Raw genomic sequence first — 21,234 nt, 5'->3', positions numbered from 1 at the left:
TTTTATTTTATTTTTTATAGTTGATTTGTTTTGAAGTGCCGTTTTATGAATGTCTTAAAGATTACCTAGCGTTTGTGCATTTGTGAGAAAATCTGGCGTTTTCCAAATTATGAGAATGGTAGCTTCTTTGGAATATGGTAAATGTGCACGGATGCGTTACTTTTTGTTTTTTAATGTATTTAATTTTTTTTATTTTTTTATTCGGATACGAAATGTTGCAGTGAAATAAAAAGTTTAATTCAGCCTGGACTTTGTGCAGGATTTCAATGCTTCTGACTTTGTCGATTCTCCTCTGAATTTAGTGTTGTCGGTCGTAAGTCAGAGCGTGGTAGACGTATTGATTGAATTTACTTTTTATATTTAGTCAAGTTTTGACTAAATATTTTAACATCGAGGGGGAATCGAAACGAGGGTCGTGGTGTATGTGCGTGTGTGTGTGCGTGTGTGCGTGTGTGTGTGTGTGTAGAGCGATTCAGACTAAACTACTGGACCGATCTTTATGAAATTTGACATGAGAGTTCCTGGGTATGAAATCCCCGAACGTTTTTTTCATTTTTTTGATAAATGTCTTTGATGACGTCATATCCGGCTTTTCGTGAAAGTTGAGGCGGCACTGTCACGCCCTCATTTTTCAACCAAATTGGTTGAAATTTTGGTCAAGTACTCTTCGACGAAGCCCGGGGTTCGGTATTGCATTTCAGCTTGGTGGCTTAAAAATTAATTAATGACTTTGGTCATTAAAAATCTGAAAATTGTAAAAAAAAATAAAAATTTATAAAACGATCCAAATTTACGTTTATCTTATTCTCCATCATTTGCTGATTCCAAAAACATATAAATATGTTATATTCGGATTAAAAACAAGCTCTAAAAATTAAATATATAAAAATTATTATAAAAAATTTTTTTTTCGAAATTGGATTGGATTGGATTGGATAAGATTTACAGTCCAGTGAGGTTACCCTCATGGAAATTCGGGCTGCTTTCTCCCCGGGGAAAGCGAGCTGCCATACGTACGGCGCTACCCATATTTTTTTTTTCCTGCATGCGTGTATTCATGTTTCCTGAGACTTAATGCCGTGTGAGATGGAATTTTTTTTACTTTATTCCAAGTCCCACGGGTATTTGATGGACATTTTTATCTATGCCTATACAATTTTGCCAGGAAAGACCCTTTTGTCAATCGTGGGATCTTTAACGTGCACACCCCAATGTAGTGTACACGAAGGGACCTCGGTTTTTCGTCTCATCCGAAAGACTAGCACTTGAACCCACCACCTAGGTTAGGAAAGGGGGGAGAAAATTGCGGCCTGACCCAGGCCTGAACACGCAACCTCTCGCTTCCGAGCGCAAGTGCGTTACCACTCGGCCACCCAGTCCCTATTTAAAAACACTTTCATCTTATTCCTTGTCGGTTCCTGATTCCAAAAATATATAGATATGATATGTTTGGATTAAAAACACGCTCAGAAAGTTAAAACGAAGAGAGGTACAGAAAAGCGTGCTATCCTTCTCAGCGCAACGAATACCCCGCTCTTCTTGTCAATTCCACGTGCACTGCCTTTGCCACTATGGAAAGCCGTTTGGCTCATAACCATTACAGCTGTAATTTAAAATAAATACAGCTGTATTTAATGATAAATACAGCTGTATTTAATCATAAATACAGCTGTATTTAAAAATAATTACACCTGTATTTAAAAATATATACAGCTGTATTTATTATTAAATACAGGTGTAATTATTTTTAAATACAGCTGCATTTAAAAATAAATACAGCTGTATTTAAAAATAATTACACCTGTATTTAATAGTAAATACAGCTGTATTTAAAAATAAATACACCTGTAATTATTTTTAGATACAGGTGTAATTATTTTTAAATACAGCTGTATTTATTTTTAAATGCAGCTGCATTTAATAAATGCGGCTGAAATAAATTAGAACTTGAATCGGAAAATGTACGACATGCAAAGCGACAATCTCGTGGAGATACTACTTCCGGTGACGCCACTGGATCAGACCCGCCATTGCGACGTCAATTTGTTGCAGTCTGGTAATGAGCCAGAAGAAGTTTTAAGAAGGTAAGCAACGTTTTGTTTGCTTGTTCATTTGTGACTTAATGGAAGAAACAATGCGTGATCTTTGAAACACGGGTACCGGGTCCCGGTTTGATAACCACTGGCAGTGGCAATCAAAGATGGCGTGTAAAACTAAAAGCAACTTTCTGTGTTTTGGAGTTCATTAATTTAAATGTTGGGATGAATATGTCAGGTTTGAGGATGCACATTTCTGTAGGTTCATCTCGGTATTCCACCCCCTCGGCTTTCTGTTGTAAATATTAAGCTGAGCACGGTGATCGAATGTGGAAGCTACGTTTGGTCAAAGGTCACAGAAGATTTGCGTCGTGCAGCGAAGGAAAGAATCGCGATCTTGTTTCCGAATCGGTACCTCTTTGTTTTTCATTAAACCTGTCATTCTGCTTGCTCGGCTTTGTTAGATGTTTGCATATCGTGTTGCTATTTTCTTTGCTTTTATTATTGTTTCTTACTTGTGCTTCGTTTATCGATACAACGCAAGTAATAAAAGTGTTTGGCAATTTTCAGGGAAAATGGAATGCTACTTGTAAACTGTACAACGCATGGTGTATTCCAGGATATCTGATCAAGAGTTGGATGCGTTGGTGGAACCAATTACTGCTTCCAACAAGCTTACTGGGTCCTTAATGATACAAGCTCGTCTGAAAGGACAGGGGACAGTACTTCAGGTAACTCTTCTGTGCTGAATATTAATAGTAAAGCTTCAAAAAGGAATTTTAAACTGTTGAAAAACAACTGAGAAATGGACCAATGTTTCACAGTCACAGATTCTGATTTTAAAGTTAAGTAATACCGTTTTTATATTTAGTCAAGTTTTGACTAAATATTTTAACGTAGAGGGGGGAATTGAGACGAGGGTCGTGGTGTATGTGTGTGTGTGTGTGTGTCTGTCTGTCTGTCTGTGTGTGTGTTTCGATCCATCATACAACGCCGCAGCTATGGAGGTCAATGCGTTGCTTCGGCAGGGCACTGTGGACTCCCCTAGAGTTGTATTTTGGGACCATGATTTTATGTTTTCCGCTGGAAAACAGTTTACGTTACCTGAATTTGCAGCGTCATTTCCTGGGTGATGGTGTGCATCTAGCAAACGTATATTCCCAAGCTTGGGACCTGTTGGCGTAACATATCAAGATCAAGAAGATCAAGCAACGTCAGGACAGGCCAGGTTGTACAAGTCCCTTCGTCAGGCGATAAACACAGTCGGTTTTTGTGTGATTAAATAATGTTGTAGCCGGGTCAGGTTGCATTGTGCGTTTTGACTGATCAGCTTACAAAGCACGGGTATAGGAACAGGGAATCTTCAAATTGTTTACATTTTCTTTCTTGTTTGATGCGGGTGGGTGGCATAAATCGACGGCTCTAAATGGGGTCAACCAGATCGGTAGATGGGAAGTAACTCGAGTTTATGACAGGCTCGTTGTGGATGATGTCCCTTGTCTAAAAACCAGTTCAAGGTGGATCCGGAATGGTTCTTCGATCAACACGATTGTTGAGTGTTCTGTCAAATCAAGATATCGTGACATGTTTCAACAGTATGTTTCTGTGTTGGTGGATAGTATGGATCAGTGTTTTTCCAGAGTACTTGGAAATAATTTTCAGGTGAGATTCTGATGAACATGTTGGTGTTACGATGCCTTTTCATGTGAGCGTTTGTCAATTCAGAGAATCAGAATATTTGTTCCTGTGGAGGTACTGTATGTCAATTACCTCGGGTGTTTGTCATTTCAGTGAATCAGGAAATATTGGTTCCTGTGGAAGTACTGTTTTGTCAATCACCTGTTATTTTGCCTAGGAGATTCCAAATTTATTTTGATTGTGGTACTGTGGGCTAGGTAATATTTCATGTGGAGGTACTGTTGTCACTTGTGTTGGCTGGTGCCTCACAGATTACAAACACTATTTTGGTTAAAGTACATGTACCGTGGGCTAGGTAATATTTCATGGTGGGGCTGATTTTTCAGAGAATCAGAAAACATGGTTCGCTGTTGTTCTTTTTGTCAAATTAAGCTATAGGGCCTCAGAGATTCCAACATTAGTTAGTATGTGGATTTGTTAGCCAGGTATTATGTTGGTGTGTGACAGTTCAGAGAACCATGATGTAATTTCCTGTTGGTGTTCTGTTTGTCATAAATGTATTGAGCCTCAGAGATTCCAAACTCGTTTGGTGGGGGTACTGGGTGCCAGGATTTGAGTTTGACACAGAAAACACAATTGGTTTGAAGTACTTTGGGCCAGATTTTAATCAATTTCTTTGGTTTGTATTTCAGACTCCCAAAATCTGGTGACAACTTCAGAAGTATGGGATATTAAACACCTTTTACAGGCTGAACAGTGAAGGAGTTGTTAACTCCTGCAAGGAGCAGCAGACAAGTTCAAGGCTTATGTGTAATTCTCAGTAATCTGACAAATAAGGCTGTGTTCACATATCCTGTTTTTTATGCACAGGAATATGCCTCCCAGGAGGGCAGCGTCAAGGCGGGTAGCCGAAGTGACCCGAGCCGCTGCAGGTCGGCCGAGGGCCAGCAACCAGACAGCCTCGCAGCGACAACCCGGTGGGTTTGAGTCAGCCACAGCAGGAGGGGAAGAAAGCGCCACTGCTTTGGCCGCGGTATTGGCAGAACTACGCAGGCTGGGGGAGCGGCAAGAGACCTGCCAAGTGGCCATTGTCTCGCTCCAGAAAGACAACCAACGTCTGCAAGAAGCTGTTTCGGGTGATCGTGAGGCCATCGCCTCAACATCGGGATCGATGACAACCGGTACCAGCAATTCTACCCTGTCTGGCTCGGTTGCCAACCTGGTCAACACAATCACAGGTGAGGCGGCAACCCAATTGGTGCCTGTTGTTTTGTTCGTCGAGGATAAAGTTAAACGCAGGATCTGGGGCCCGGGGCGTCAATCCACAATGACAACTGAAAAGTTTCAAATGGAAGCGTGTCAATGTTAATTGTAATTCAATCTGACAATGATCTCTTTCCTGCGTTCATGCGGTTGCAAACAGACCAGAATTGGTTCTGTTCTGTTCACATAGTACTTTGAGTTCACTTACATGCAAGGGTGATGCACAGTATTCCTATGGAGAGAACTTCATCTTTAAGTGTACTTCGATTAACTGAAGATATTCAATTGTTTACTTCAATGTGGGAGGTGTGCAATGTGTAAATACACATCAACTCAGTCAGTAAGATTTATGTGCTGGTGTATGATGCAGAGCTGTCAGCCCCTATGAAGCTTCATGTGTAGCAATCTTGAATTTATAGTGTAGCAAATGGTGTTTATCTTTAAGTATTGCATCATCTTATAATCCACTGCACCTACATGTTTATATGTCAAGACACAAATGTTGCAATAACTGTGTTCAGACAAGAAAACAGCAGCAGGAACAAATGAACATTGTAGAGTGTCTGTATAACGAAGTAGCATTTTCTGTTTTACAAGTAGCATGCTACATCGAAAGCGTAATAGTCTGCAGCTCTAATTGGGCCACTAATGCGACATGGTGCTTTTGGATTCCACAAGTTATTTTGCATGTTGTTTTTAAGGCAAATATGTCAGAAGCTCCTAAAGAACTTTAGTGGGTAAGCCTGTGACATTGTTGTCCACATAGAGAATACTATATGGTTTCCTATGAAATACCAGTTTTACTCAAGTTGTGCTTTTAAATATTAAACTGCGAACAATATTTCAAAACACTAGTGTAAAACTGGTATCAAACAGGAAGCCATGTAGTATTCTGTTTATCCTACATACAGGGTTCGTACAGGTCATGGAAAGTCATGGAATTTGATTTTTAATTTTCCAGACCTGGAAAGTCATGGAATTTCAATTCAAGTCATGGAATTTCAATTCAAGTCATGGAATTTAACATAAATAAGAAAGAAAAAAAAATAACCTTTAGCACGCCAGCTTTCTTTCGAGTTGTTTCTTGACAACAAAAAGTATGCGGAATTGGAACGAATTACCAAGGAAGATCTTCGCAATGAACTGTGTATCGCGGTGAAAAAAATGACAGTTCGTCAAGTCACAGTGTTAGTGACGGTTATGAAACGGAATTTACGAAAGTGCAGATGGATACAAACAGTGGCTGGTCCAGTTTAGTGAAATGACAGGACCAGCAAACATTACCGATAATCTGACTGCGTAGCAAATGCTTGACTTGCTTGTCAAAGAGACACTGCGTAGAAACTGACTCAAATTCAGTGCAAAGCAAGCCAGTGTCAAAACTGGCAGTGACAAGATGTAAAAAGTTTGCGTGTTCGGAAATGGCGACCTGTGGATCTAGTCATGGAAAATGTTATTGAGGCTCATGGGAAAGTCATGGAATTTTGTTTCTAAAAACCAGTGGGGACCCTGTACATACTGTTGCATGTTCATTGCTGTAAATGTCCCTTTGTCGAAGCGCCCAGATTGAAGAAGCTTAAAAATTGAACCTGGATCTCTCCGAATGCCTCGTGTAATCTTTTATGTCAAAGCAAGGAAATGTCACTGGTGTGGTGTTTACGTTCTTAAAATTCTTCCGAGTGTTCAAAGAAGGACGCTTGTTTCGGTATTGGAGGCAGTGAAAAATCAGGTCCTTGTCAGACAAGACCTCTTTACACATGCAATGTAGAGTGAATGGTATTGTTATGACATGAGTGGTATGTCACGTTAGTGTAATAAGTTGTATTCTTACACGCTCCACAAAGGCACAGAGTACGGGGAGCCATCCCGCGGGTTGATCCTGGTGGAGTAGCTGTCAGAGCTTTGGCGTTGAGGCCCACGAGACGTCGTCTGTACCAAGTATCAGGACCAAACGCTCTCTGGCATCTAGACGGATACCACAAGTTGATATCGTGAGTACAGCTACAAATACATACACTGGGCACAAAAAAATCCTTTTTAAAAATTTGGTGAATGTTGAGTGTGTCCGGTGGTGGGGAGGATGTTGGGGGTTGTGCCAGTTTGAACATGGAATTTGAGTGGATTGATACAGGTGGCATAAGGGTGATAAGGAATTCTCTTATTTTATGACGCTGGAATCTTTCTTTTAAGACCTACATAACCCTGAGATAATAAGGTCTTATAATGGGGGTAAACTTACAGAGGTTATGAGCAGAATATCTTAGAGAACAGCATACCTGCCAATTGCTACGATTTTGGCGCAGCATGCTCCGATTTTGCAGGAATTGCTACGCTGCTACTCTAAGCCCTGAGCTGCTACGCTAAAAAAAAAAAAAATGACAAGCGTGCAAAATGTTCACTTATTGCTTGACAATCAACAATGAACATTGCATAACTAGTCGAGTACCGATGGCTGGGAACCACTCCGTTATGACTCGATATTGTCCACGTGACTTGCTTAGCAAATCGTGAATTTTATTGCAAGCATTCGCATTTCCGGTGACTCTATGCGCCAATTGTGAATTTGATTAGAATATGCAATGCACTTGTTAAGTTGTAAGCTGTGCACAGTGACGGTGTTAGAAGTGGAAACTGGAGGGAGACAGGATAAAAACGGGGAAACGTAAGGGTGGTGAAGATTATGGTGCAAGTTCCACACCGATGCGGGCAAATCATTTTCAACGATTTTTGCCGAAGAATTCGACAGACTTTGCGTGTATAGGTAATAATACCTGCTATTCCGACTTGGTTGTGTGACAGACGTTTTCTTCCACACGAGATTACGTTGATTGTCTAAATCTACTTTTTGACGGAAGTGGCCGAACAACTGTGAATGACGTCTCGTTATATGGGAATGACGTCACAGTCATCGTCACAGTCTGTATCTTTTGAAGCATCTCATTCTTCATGACGTCTTTCTGTGTCTGCATCCGCAAAATGTTTGTTCATTCCGGAATCTTTGTCATCTATGTTCAGAACTCTGTCCTTATAGTGTCAGACAAACAGGCCTCCTGAGCGAACCACTTTCCAAGGGAAGTTAAATTCGCGTATGGAAACAGTACTGTCGTCTGGGGTGCCGTTTTCAGTATTCTGAGCGTTGAAGAATCTGTAAAGAGAAGAAACGATAACAGCAGGAGAAATAAAAGTCGTGTGTGCATTTTATGTTTTTTTGGAGTGACGATTTTGAGTTTGAATCCGTTCTTGCCATGCTCCTAAAGCGTGTAACATACAATCTTGCATACGTTTGCTTTAGTAGTGGCAAAGAAGGAAAGCGTGTGACATTGAACTATGTTTAGACGGTTGTAATGTCGTAGAGCTCTCAGAATCTTACAAACGTTTTTGATGGCATTTTAAATGCGGGCTTGCGATTCAAATTTAAGATTATGCGAGTGCTACGCTTATAAACACCAATTGCAACTCTGACATTTGGTGAAAGTTCCAAAATGCTACTCTTTGGGCTTCACAGGGGTTGGCAGCTATGAAACAGGGTCTTGAAAATGTCTTGTTTGGGATCGTAAAAGGAAGGGCGTCTTCTAAGGGGTAGGTGGGTAACGAAGGTGAGTCGTGTGCAAGTATTTTCTTTTCTTTTCTTTTTATTTTGTCATTTTCTGGATATGTAATGAAAGACTGGTCCATTGATGATTTCCCCACGGAATACAAAACATATTCTGGTTATACCTTACCATTTCTACTGGGTGGTTATTTAAATTTGGTTGCTTGGTGTTTTTTTTAACAATAAACACCCCTTCAAGTTAACAGAGAAATAAGCAGAGGGGGGAATACTTTTCGGTGAATACCAAGCTACCTAGTCCTAACAAATAACCACCCAGCAACCAGTCTGAATCCTCGATAGCTCATAGGTTGAGAAACCACACTGTGTGGTCACTGCTTGGTGACTGAAAAGTTCTGAATGCTCAAATATTCGAAAGAGGAAAGAGCTCATACATACTCAACTGCATTTACACTATTCATTTCAGGTTTCAACACACAGAATCCAATATAAGATCCATAAGTTTGGTTGTTTTCTAAATCAAAATCTACGTTGTACCAGACACAAGGTCTCAAGGCAAGTAACTCTCATATTTTGTGTAGAAAATAGAGTTGTTCCCATTTTGCATTTGTACAAATAAAAAGACAGTAATCTGTAGGTCAATTATATTTCACTTCATAAATAGAACTTTTTTTCCCGAGATACTTAAACATGAAAAGAACGCAAAAATATTTGCCTTATCGTCTTAGCAGAACAACTATGTACTTTATTTTATTCGAAATTAAATTAACTGCTATAAAGAGTTTGCAGAATTGCGCAATTTTCACAGAACTCTTCAACCATGGATTAATCACATGCTTGTGCAGGTAGACTGGCTGAGTGAATAATACTTGATCAAAATAATTATGTGTGCTGTGGGCAGGCTGTCTGTCTGTCCAAGGACAAAAAATGTAACGTTGAGCTGTTATCTCAGAAGTTTATACAGCTAGACCTCTGAAACTTTGCACACTTTTAGGGTTTGATGATTTCACGAAGTGACCGCAGTTTCGTTGACCCTCATCAAATTTTGGGGTCACAGCGGGGTCATGTTCGTTTAATAAAAACTTAACGTTGATGTTATCTCAGATGTGTTTTTAGCTAGAGCTTTAACCCTTAGGCTGGTTGTCGCGACATATGTCGCGCTACTTTACGTATGCTGTCACCTGGTTGTCACGACATATGTCGCGCTATTGGCTCAGTCTGTTTGGTCGGTTCCGATTACCTCCCATTGATGCGAAAACCTATATGACTGTTTTTTGTTATGTTTCTCTCTGTTAATTCACCAGTGGCTATGTAACATGTGTTACAGAATTGCACCGGTGTAAGGGTTAATAGTACGCACACTTCTAGGTTTTGATAATGTACCAACTTGACATAAGATTGTGGGCGGGGATGTAGCTCAGTCGGTAGCGCGCTAGATTTGTATCCAGTTGCCTGCTGTCAGCGTGAGTTCGTCCCCACGTTCGGCGGGAGATTTATTTCTCGGAGTCAACTTTGTGTGCAGACTCTCCTCGGTGTCCGAACACCCCCGTGTGTACACACAAGCACAAGACCAAGTGCGCACGAAAAAGATCCTGTAATCCATGTCAGAGTTCGGTGGGTTATAGAAACAAGAAAATACCCAGCATGCTTCCTCCGAAAGCGGCGTATGGCTGCCTAAATGGTGGGGTAAAAACGGTCATACACGTAAAATTCCACTCGTGCAAACCACGAGTGCACGTGGGAGTTTCAGCCCACGAACGCATAAGAAGAAGAAGACGACATAAGGTTGATTGACCTTCGTCACAGCCCACTTCGTCAACATCACGGGCCAAAGAACAGGCCTGGGAATGATACGCCTTTCGTCGTATTTACGACGAAGTCCTTTTCTAATTGTGTAAGAAAAGAGCCTCCGTGTGCCCTTAAAAATGCTTAAAACGCAACATTTTCCCGTCAGTACGCCCAAACCACTTTTACTCATTCCCAGGCCTGAAAGAATCTAGACACAGCCATCGTCGAACGCTGAAGAAGAAGAAGATTGACCTTCGTCAAGTTTTGGGGTCACAGGGGGTCATGTTCGAATCAAAATATCTTAACATTGATGTTATCTCAGGTGTTTTTGAAGCTTGAGCTTTGAAACTTTGAACACTTGAAGGATTTGATCATCTACCTACGTGACCCTAGTTTGGTTGATCCCTGTCACATTTTGGGGTCACAGTGGGGTCAAGTTTGTAAAAGCTTTACATTGCGGTTTTCTCAGTTATTTTTTATTAAATTTCACTGAATTGTATGTGTTATTAACCAGCAGACATTACCAAAATTTTGCTTATTTTTATCAAATTTTAGAGTCCCAGCAGTTAGTGGAATCCTCCTTTTAAGACCTACAAGACCCTTAAGGCTTATGGACATGACGAAGAAAAGTCATATAAAGCAATTGCTTTTCTTGATTTATTTCTTTGCAAAATTGAAGAAAGGTGGATTAAATGGGTTACACACCTTTTCTCAATGATATATATTAAAAATAATGGTCTTGATTCTCGGTCATGAAAAAGCACTTTGACCATTACTTTTTAATATTTACTGAGCATGTTACCTGTACTTATTTCCCAATAACTCTTTAATCAGAATTTGTGTGGTGAAATCACATATGGAAACGGATCTCTGTTTGTTATATTGCAGGTGGAAAATGGTGATTCATGGGGCAATCGATGGCTTTAGCCGGGCCACTACCTTCCTCCATGCCACCGAAACAACAGGTCAGAGACCGTTCGGGATCTGTTTTTGGGTGGAACCCAACGCTTTGGACTCCCGTCAAGAGTCCGCATGGACCATGGTGGCGAGAATCTGGATGTCGTCGCCCTCATGAATGAACACAGGGGAGAAGGGAGAGGCAGTGCGATGCAAGGCCGCAGTGACCATAACCAAAGGATCGAGCGTCTCTGGCTCGACGTCTGGAAAGATGTGGTGAACCCTTACCATGACCTGTTTACTGCAATGGGAACACCACAGGCAGAAGGTGGTCTGGGGATACTGAACATGGACAATCCCATTCACTTGTGGGCCCTCCACTATGTTTTTCTGCCCAGGCTGAACCGGTCCCTACAGTGGATTGTGGAACAGAAGAACCACCAACCCCTGAGGACAGAGCGCAACAGAACTCCCCTGCAGCTCTTCTTCAGGGGGATGCTGGAGAGACGAGCCAGCACATCCACAGCAGTACAGGACTTCTGGAAAGGGAGAAGCCTTCAATCGATAATCGAGGACCATCCTTTGCCAGACAGTCGTTAGGATGTGCCTGCCACGGCTTGCCCCCTCTCTGAGGAACAGCTCGTGCAACTAACGGAGCGCATTGACCCTCGGAGTGGGCCACCCACCGATCAACATGGTCAGATGTTGTTCTCCAGTTCGTTGCCAACATGCTCGAGTAAAAAAAAAGTTAGCTTGTGGACACCCCAAACCTGAAGTGTATAGCAGACCTGTGAACCCATACGATTTTGCCATATTTTGTACGCTTGATTGTCCAGACTACAAGCAGATTGGTCAGTGGAATCACAAGAAAAATTCATTGTCTACTTTTATTTACAAGCGCATTCCAAAGCCGATCCAGTGTTTTGACACATGATTACTGCTTTTGTCAATGAAAGAAGCATTCGTTTTAAATTGTAAACTTATTAGGCTACTTGCCCTATCCGCTCTAGCCACGTAATCGTGCAATAAATCTGCAATATCTTGCATGGCGTTGGGAGGTGTGCCTCAATTTGCGGGTTTGCTTTGAGACCTCAGAGTAAGGATGTGTCTGGGTGCAGACACTTCGCCTTCAAAAAAGTTAATTTGCACTGAGCAGCATTGGGCTGCAACAATGAAAGCCTCAAAAACAATCATAAAGTTTGTTCAAAGTACCAAGCATGGTAGAAGGTATAAGCAACTGTTTTTTTCAAATTGGTTTAAATCTGCGCTCTAATTCTAAACCAATCTTTGTAAAGTGGAAAGTCATTCAAATAAAGCGAAATTATGTCCGCTGTGTATTTTATTATTTTTAAACACAGGTACTGCACCACGAAAACAATATTGCTAAAAAAAAAAAAAAAATATGTACACTTTGTGAAAGAAAGTTGTAAAGAAAGTTTTACACAATGATTTGCCATTAGGTTACCTGTTTAATTGCACCAAACAGACATGGGATTCTTCCGTAAAATTACGGAATTCCGTAAATTTTTAGGCTCCAGGGATCATTCTTGAGATTCGTGCAAATCCGCTGAGAAAATGTTGGGGTATATGTAGGTAAAGACCCAAGTTTTTCGGCCGGTCCGCTGATCGCGACGCTCCATTCCATACTATTCTTGAACGGTTGGTTCCTAAAACGGTCAGACTGTTGCTGGTCGATCCGTATGGGAACGCGCTCTGTGTCTTTGTCTCCTACAGTCACCGTTTCAACGTAGCTATCGGGGATTCAGTATAAGCTAAAGCATACCGTATGAGAATGATTCGGCGCCATTTTTACATCGCTTCGAGCCACTTGCCAAAATGATGAGGAAGCTAAAGCGAGACGAAACCGTTCTATCCCGGGAAATTGACCAGCAGAAGTACAAGAAAAATCTCTGGAGATTCGACTGGCTCGATGAAGTTGTATCATTGAGCTGGAAATACGAGAAAGGCCAGAAGACACAAGACGTGAAACTGAAAGTTGGCGATGCTTTTGCTAAAATCAACTTGCCGGGAAAAACTTAGTGCACTTTGTGCAACGATGTTAATGTTATCAACTACGGTTCCAATGGAAAGACTGCCCTCAAAAGCCACTTGAAAAGCAACAAGCACCTGACTATCCTGAAAACCCAGTCGTGTAATCAGTCACTGGGGTCGTTTGGCACCGACGAGGTAAGAACATTGAAACCACACCGTCACACGCCACCACCCCCCCCCCCCCCGCCTCTCTCTCTCTCTCTCTCTCTCTCTCTCTTCCTCCTCCTTATTTTGAGTCTTAGCGTAAAATTAATTTGAGAAACATGGAAAGGGAGGGGGGGGCTATGATTAAGCTGAAATATGCATTTCAGGGCCATTTTTGTGTGTCTAAAATACTAAAAACCTTCAGCTTCTGGGGGCTTTGCCCCCAGACCCCGACCAGGGGCGTTGCCCCTGGACCCTACTTTTTTTTTCCTTAATTATCACTTTTTCTGAATCCCATGTCTGACCAAATTTCTTTTGATGTATCTATAGTATAGATTTATAAAGTTGAAAATTGCTGAAAGTTTTTAAAACAGACTATTGTTTTTGAAAAAGACCTTAGTGTATTTTTAGGTTTATTGATGCTAGATATATTTATATATATATATATATATATATATATATATATATATATATATGGCTTGCCCAATCCAACGTATAAAGGAACTCATTGTTATTCAGCCATTAACCTTCGCCGGCACTCGTTATCGACTACACACGGACGCATTCGTGGGGCCGTGCAGACCCATGCTTCTCAAAGAAGGAAAAATGTGCATATCCTTCCGTGGCACTCGTGGGGCCGTGCAGACCCATGCTTCTCAAAGAAAGAAAAATATGCATATCCTTCCGTGGCACTCGTGGGTCCGTGCGGACACAGAAGGGTGTTTGATGCAAATATCTCTTAAACGAGTTGGAATTTTTTAATGAGCTTTTAGAAATGCCTCAGACACCTAAAAAGCTATCATCTCCTAAAAGCTCATTAAATTTCAGTGATAATTAATTAATTAATTAATGGTCAAATTTAGACTGCACACGGTATTTGGTAAAATATTATGGGTCTGCATGGCCCCACGAGTGCCACGGAAGGGTTTGCACAATTGTCCTTCTTTGAGAAGTATGGGTCCGCATGGACCCACGAGTGCCTCGGAAGGGTATACACGCTTTTCCTTCTTTGAGAAGTATGGGTCCGCACGTCCCCACGAATGCTTCCGTGTGTAGTCTAAATTTGACCATTAATTAATTAATTAATTAATTAATTATCACTGAAATTTAATGAGCTTTTAGGAGATGAAAGCTTTGTAGGTGTCTGAGGCATTTCTAAAAGCTCATTAAAAAATTCCAACTCGTTTAAGAGATATTTGAGACAATGACAAAAGGTGACGTTTTCATGTCAGTATGTCCCAAATGACATCACCAGTACATTTTTCATTCTATCTAATCTGTTTTCGTTCTATTTTTTCTAATAACATGCGTTAACAATTGATTGCCAACTGGAATGGAAGAGCACAAAAAGTGTAACTTGATATGTAGTTTCTCTAGAGGGAAAAACATCTTCCACTTTCATGTCAGTGTGTCCCATGCAACATACATTTGCCAAACAGCTATGTGTAAGTAGATTATTTGTTAGTGGTATAGAAAATACTGATCAACAATCAAAGTCAGTTTTCACATTCATTTTCTACCTATTTCTTATTTGTTTATTCTTTTGGCAATGGTGAAATGTCAGCAATCGTGTGTCATTCGGGACAGTAGACATGACACCTGACCTTTTGTCACTGTCTCATTTGCAATCAAACACCCTTCTGGGTCCGCACGGACCCACGAGTGCCTCGGAAGGGTATACACGCTTTTCCTTCTTTGAGAAGTATGGGTCCGCACGTCCCCACAAATGCTTCCGTGTGTAGTCTAAATTTGACCATTAATTAATTAATTAATTATCACTGAAATTTAATGAGCTTTTAGGAGATGATAGCTTGTTAGGTGTCTGAGGCATTTCTAAAAGCTCATTAAAAAAATTCCAACTCGTTTAAAAGATATTTGCAATCAAACACCCTTCTGGGTCCGCACGGACCCACGAGTGCCGGCGAAGGTTAAAGACATTTTCCGAATTACAATGGTTTAATAGCCAACTTGCACAATACCCCTTTTGAACAGCTCTCTGGTGCGAAAGATAAGGAAGGTTCACTTCCCTACGGGCAAACGTTTTGCTCTCACAAGCACTGGTGTTCTCTGGCTTGTGTAAAAAAACCAAAATAAAATCTCAATCGCCTTACTTTTGTATACAGGACATGCTTGGGTACTTTGAACGAACTAAAGGATTATTCTTGCGGCTATTATTGCCGCAGCCAATAAACCTTTAACGACTTTGTGTGTGTCGGTGTGTGAATGCTCTGATTTGTTTTGCTATTGTGTATTGCCGTGAGCTCTGGCGAGAAGGGGTGATTAATTTATGTTCATTATTATTATGTCTCACTGTGTTTTTACAGCTGTACAGAACAGTGAAAGGGATACTCGTTCAAACTTTGGTATGATGCCATGAGCGCCATAGTTTAACTAGAGTCAAATCAGTTATTTTTCTTTTTATATTCAATGGTGCCTCATTCACCCATATTCATCAGAACATAAGCTTTTTGCAACGTTCAATGAAGGTCAAGGTCCCTTTAAGTTACCTATCAAACCTCATAGTGGTGTTTATTGTTTATGGTTAGTGTTTTCCCCTGGAGCAATTTTTTGATTAGTGCTTTTGTGAACAAGAAACAATTAACAAGTGGCTCTATCCCATCCCCCCCCCCCCCCCCCCCCCCCCCCCCTTCCACGTGGCGATATAACCTTCGTGGTTGAAAACACCAAAGAAAGAAAGTGTTTTAAACATTTTCAGTTCTCCATTTAGTTTGGTGAAGTAGTGTAGAGCATTTTTTGAACATCAATAATCATGTATGAATTTATTGCATGTTTGTTGCTAGAATATTAATCATTCTTCTGCTGAAGAACTTTGTGCCTGATGAAAGTAAACATTGTGGTCAGTCGCATAGGTACCCCCGCGGGTTTGGGGGAAGAATTTACCCGATGCTCCCCAGCATGTCGTAAGAGGCGACTAACTGATTCTGTTTCTCCTTTTACCCTTGTTAAGTGTTTCTTGTATAGAATATAGTCAATTTTTGTAAAGATTTTACTCAAGCAGTATGTAAGTGTTATGTCCTTTGTACTGGAAACTTGCATTCTCCCAGTAAGGTAATATATTGTACTACGTTGCAAGCCCCTGGAGCAAATTTTTGATTAAGTGCTTTTGTGAACAAGAAACAATTGACAAGTGGCTCTATCCCATCTCCCCCCGTCGCGATATAACCTTCGTGGTTGAAAACAATGTTAAACACAAAATAAAGAAAGAATAGGCACCCCCTAAAATCAAAGGTGAGTTTTAGATACTAAAATGTGCCAACAATTTTAACAGCACACCCGAGTCCCCTTTTTGACTCACATGCGTAGCAAAAGTGAGTCTATGTACTCACCCGAGTCGTCCGTCCGTCCGTCCGGAAAACTTTAACGTTGGATATTTCTTGGACACTATTCAGTCTATCAGTACCAAATTTGGCAAGATGGTGTATGATGACAAGGCCCCAAAAAAACATACATAGCATCTTGACCTTGCTTCAAGGTCAAGGGGCCATAAATGTTGCCTAAAAAACAGCTATTTTTCACATTTTTCCCATTTTCTCTGAAGTTTTTGAGATTGAATACCTCACCTATATATGATATATAGGGCAAAGTAAGCCCCATCTTTTGATACCAGTTTGGTTTACCTTGCTTCAAGGTCAAGGTCACAGGAGCTCTTCAAAGTTGGATTGTATACATATTTTGAAGTGACCTTGACCCTGAACTATGGAAGATAACTGTTTCAAACTTAAAATTATGTGGGGCACATGTTATGCTTTCATCATGAGACACATTTGGTCACATATGATCAAGGTCAAGGTCACTTTGACCCTTATGAAATGTGACCAAAATAAGGTAGTGAACCACTAAAAGTGACCATATCTCATGGTAGAAAGAGCCAATAAGCACCATTGTACCTCCTATGTCTTGAATTAACAGCTGTGTTGCATGACCTTGGATGACCTTGACCTTGGGTCAAGGTCACATGTATTTTGGTAGGAAAAATGTGTAAAGCATGCGAGTCGTATGGGCTTTGCCCTTCTTGTTACTTTAGTTGCAAGATCAGTACATGTTCTATCACGGAATTTTGTTTTGTTTTTGTAATTATGTGTATTTAGAGATTTTTCAAACCAAACTATTAATCTTTGAGCTCAGATGTCCTACTTTTTGACGTATTGGTATGTTTATTCAAGGTAAGCTAGACGAATCATTTGTATCAGGAAACTAAAATAAATGAAATTCTGATTTTATGTGAAAAATTGAATCAGTATCACAACAATTTCAAAAATTATTCATATTATGTGCTGGTTAATGACTATTACATTTGCAAGCCAAAGCTCTGTTTGCATTCTGAATTTGCATGTAAATGTCCCATTTCAAAGATCACCTATATATTTAGGTGTGTGTGTAGTCTTTTTAAGAACATCAATTATATACATTTATTGGATCTTGATTGCTTGAATGTGTATGACACATAATTCTTGTGTATGAATAAATGTGTATGACAAGTTTGAATATTGGATAATACAAATTGTTTGTATGGATTTTGATTCCTGTATGGTGAGGCAATGAACATGTGCGAGTGAGATGTCTATGATGGACAGCAAAATGTAGTTATGGATTCATGGCTGCTAGTCTCATTTCCAGTCATATTAAAAAAAAACAAGTTGTTTTTACAAAAACACAAAACATAACTCAAGTTGTCTGCCACAAATACAATTAATTTTAATCAAACAAGTGTCATGCAGAAAATCCACTTTAAATAAGGAAAATCATCACACAATGGAATGCATACTTTATGTTTATCACATCACAAGACACACTGGTAATACTTGGCAGGTGAGAGTTAACCCATCACACAATGGAATGAATATTTTTATCACATCATTAGACTGGTATTACTTGGCAGTTGAGAGTTAACCTATCACAAAATGGAATGAATACTTAATTTTTATCCCATCATAAGACTGGTAATACTTGGCAGTTGCGAGTTCATCCATCACAAAGTGGAATGAATACTTTAATTTTATCACATCATAAAGAATACATCGGTTCTACTTGGCAGGTGACAGCTGAACAGTTAGCAAAACAGTCACTATTTAATACTGGTTACAGAGACGAGGAATTGAGGCTGAAATTTATAAACTAAACAAGAAAGCTGAAATTGTGTGAGCCGTTTGTTCGTTCATGGGCTGAAACTCCCACGGCTTTTACGTGTATGACCGTTTTTACCCCGCCATTTAGGCAGCCATACGCCGCGTTCGGAGGAAGCATGCTGGGTATTTTCGTGTTTCTATAACCCACCGAACTCTGACATGGATTACAGGATCTTTTTCGTGCGCACTTGGTCTTGTGCTTGCGTGTACACACGGGGGTGTTCGGACACCGAGGAGAGTCTGCACACAAAGTTGACTGTGAGCAATAATAAATCTCTCGCCGAACGTGGGGACGAACTCGCGCTGACAGCGGCCAACAGGACTGAGCTACATCCCCGCCCTTGTGTGAGCAGTGACCTTCACTACAGAGGAGTGTAAAACTATAAAAGGAAAAGCAGTAGACAACGCCAGTTTTGGTTAATTTGGTAAAACATAAAAACAGACTATCGTTACACAGGGCACGAATATCACATTATCATAACTGTTACAAACGCTTTTGAGTTTATTAATTTGTATACCATTATGAGACAGTATAACAAAGTTGTTAGCGTGCAATTGATTTGTTTGTATCCGGTTTATGGTGTATATTGCCAAGTTTTGTATGGGACACTGTAACGCTAGTCCGAGTGCTTTTGATATTTTGCTGGCAACGTGTTATTCGTGTAGTAGGGGGGTTGAACCATTTATTCTGTACATTAGGTAACTGATACCTGATATGATGTGAAGTGCTTAGTTTACTTGATCAATAGTCGAGAGAAATACAATGCTTTACATGTTTTCCATGGACAGCGTTACACGGAACACGAAAAGCAGGCAACATAATGACAAACAGTGGTGCAAAAAAACAAATAAGAACAGAACACACTCTTGAAACACAACGGCAATTTAAATAATGCAAAACACAAACATCAAATCTTCGAAAGTCTCTCTCTTGCATTTAATAGCAAGTAAGAAATGATGTACGGTACAGGCACCCAAAATAAAGCTTATTTTACTGAGAGAAAAACCCCACACACACCTTGTCTTAATAATTTTAAGATTTCAAAGTTCAACGTTAAACACCCCCCCCCCCCCCCCCCTGCAAAAAGCAAAGAAAACAATCAAAACAAAAACAAGGTATGTAAAGGAGTATAGGAAACCGGTTAAATCAGGGTCATGTTTTTTTTTCCTTTGCAGCATGACCTCAAATAATTCAGTTTGAATACATTTGTGAATTCTCTTCAAAATTGCAGAACAAACATTTTTTCGCAGGGTGTGTACAGAAAGAAACACCAACACCTACGGCTACCAAGCAAAAATAATGCGAAACACAAACATCAAATCTTCGAAAGTCTCTCTCTTGCATTTAATAGCAAGTAAGAAATGATGTACGGTACAGGCACCTAAAATAAAGCTTATTTTACGGAGAGAAAAAAACCACCCACACCTTGTCTTAATAATTTTAAGATTTCAAAGTTCAACGTTAACACCCCCCCCCAGGGTGTGTACAGATAGAAACACCAACAGCTACGGCTACCAAGCAGAAACTAATCGCACCATTGAAGGAAAGTTTTACAATAAATAAAAAAATCCACCCCCTTCAAGAACAGCCTGGGACAGCTTCTGCCTCAGTTCTTGACGTGTGGGGCAGACACCTGCATTCTGAGGGCACAAGTTGACACTCTGGGGAGTGGCTTTTCGGGTGTGTCCACAAACACCACGGTCAGAGGACTCTGGTACCCTCCTGGTACTGTGGACCGGCTCCCAGACATGAGAAAAACACGAAATCTGAGATGGTGGTTTCTCCGCACTTTCCATCTGAAACAAGACAAAAAGAAATTCTGAAATAAAGGAAACATCATCCCGCTTTCTTAATAAGCATACAAGTACCAGGACTCAAAAGAGAGGGAATTATTGCATGCTTGTGTTCATTTGTAGAAGCGTAGAAATGTTAAGCATGCTTTGCGACACAGAATGAAATGCTATTTTGAAAGCGTAACTTTTCTTGAGACTTTTTTTGAGCTGCTTGACGTTCAGTTTGATATGTGAAGGCAAACGAGATTCATTTTCCCAAATCTTTGGAGCTTTCAGGGGTAAAACCATGTGCTTATCATTTGCTGCTTTACATATAAGTTATTCTCCTGGGCCGTTTCCCATTTTGTGACATGTATTTTCAGTCCTTAAAACATGTATTAAATGGCAACTTGAATGTATACTCTCCCAAAAAAAAAACTTGACACAGGTAAACATTGATGTTTTTCAAATATATAATATATGTTAGAGGAAAGCACCAAAATTCAGTTTGAAGTTTGTCGGTTACATTGTTGCTAACAACTAACCCATAAAAAGAACATAATTGAACCAAGACTTTACTAAGTGGTCGCCCTTTTATTGAATTGCAAAAATTCTCGTCTGCAACAAAAATCATGTGCATGGAGAGTATCGAGAGTATACATATTTTCTTTAGTAATAATTTTTTTTTCCAGTAATACTCCAGGTTGTTAATGATGCAGACTTGCAACAAAACAACATAGAATATATATATATATTATTTTCTTGGTAGTGTTAGCAGTATTCAAATTCATGTCACAACTTCCGGTTTCCATGTTATGAAGGTGCTTTACTTTAAAACCTTTGTACTTTTACTGAACACTAAGACAAACAAAATGTGCAAGTATTGTTATTCTATCTCTGCAGGCAAGGATATTTATGAAACTAGTATTTGTGAATGAAATTAATT

The 21,234-nt window shown here is 40.1% G+C and overlaps 1 protein-coding gene and 1 long non-coding RNA gene across 4 annotated transcripts in view; one reads left to right on the top strand and one right to left on the bottom strand.

Moving 5' to 3' along the window:
* Nucleotides 1–21,234, bottom strand: part of LOC138977390 (uncharacterized) — a 108,123-nt gene that overhangs the window by 29,035 nt on the left and 57,854 nt on the right. The gene's annotated exons all lie outside the window — the stretch shown is intronic.
* LOC138975565 (uncharacterized) lies at nt 1,875–17,909 on the top strand. 3 transcript variants are annotated; one of them, XM_070348281.1, is made up of 4 exons: nt 1,875–2,084; nt 4,545–4,912; nt 6,782–6,928; nt 11,164–17,909. In XM_070348281.1, exons 1-3 carry the CDS (start codon nt 1,960–1,962, stop codon nt 6,826–6,828), a joined length of 540 nt encoding a protein of 179 aa, XP_070204382.1. In that variant the 5' UTR covers nt 1,875–1,959; the 3' UTR covers nt 6,829–6,928; nt 11,164–17,909. The 3 variants fall into 3 exon arrangements, with proteins under 3 accessions (XP_070204382.1, XP_070204381.1, XP_070204379.1); XM_070348280.1 differs by lacking the exons at nt 1,875–2,084; nt 11,164–17,909 and adding exons at nt 2,821–3,698; nt 8,954–11,116; XM_070348278.1 differs by lacking the exon at nt 1,875–2,084 and adding an exon at nt 2,822–3,698.

The sequence above is a fragment of the Littorina saxatilis genome, linkage group LG9, assembly GCF_037325665.1.
Source record: "Littorina saxatilis isolate snail1 linkage group LG9, US_GU_Lsax_2.0, whole genome shotgun sequence".
Lineage (NCBI taxonomy): Eukaryota > Metazoa > Mollusca > Gastropoda > Littorinimorpha > Littorinidae > Littorina > Littorina saxatilis.
The sequence above is the reverse complement of the archived record's forward strand: the minus strand, read 5'-3'. Positions and strand labels throughout refer to the sequence as shown.

Excerpts from the sequence above, each read along its gene's own strand:
- LOC138975565 (XM_070348278.1), top strand. The coding sequence starts at position 3,565 with ATGGTTCTTCGATCAACACGATTGTTGAGTGTTCTGTCAAATCAAGAT. Across the intron at positions 3,699-4,544 it reads TACTTGGAAATAATTTTCAG|GAATATGCCTCCCAGGAGGG; the intron begins GTGAGATTCTGA and ends TTTTATGCACAG. Across the intron at positions 4,913-6,781 it reads CCTGGTCAACACAATCACAG|GCACAGAGTACGGGGAGCCA; the intron begins GTGAGGCGGCAA and ends CGCTCCACAAAG.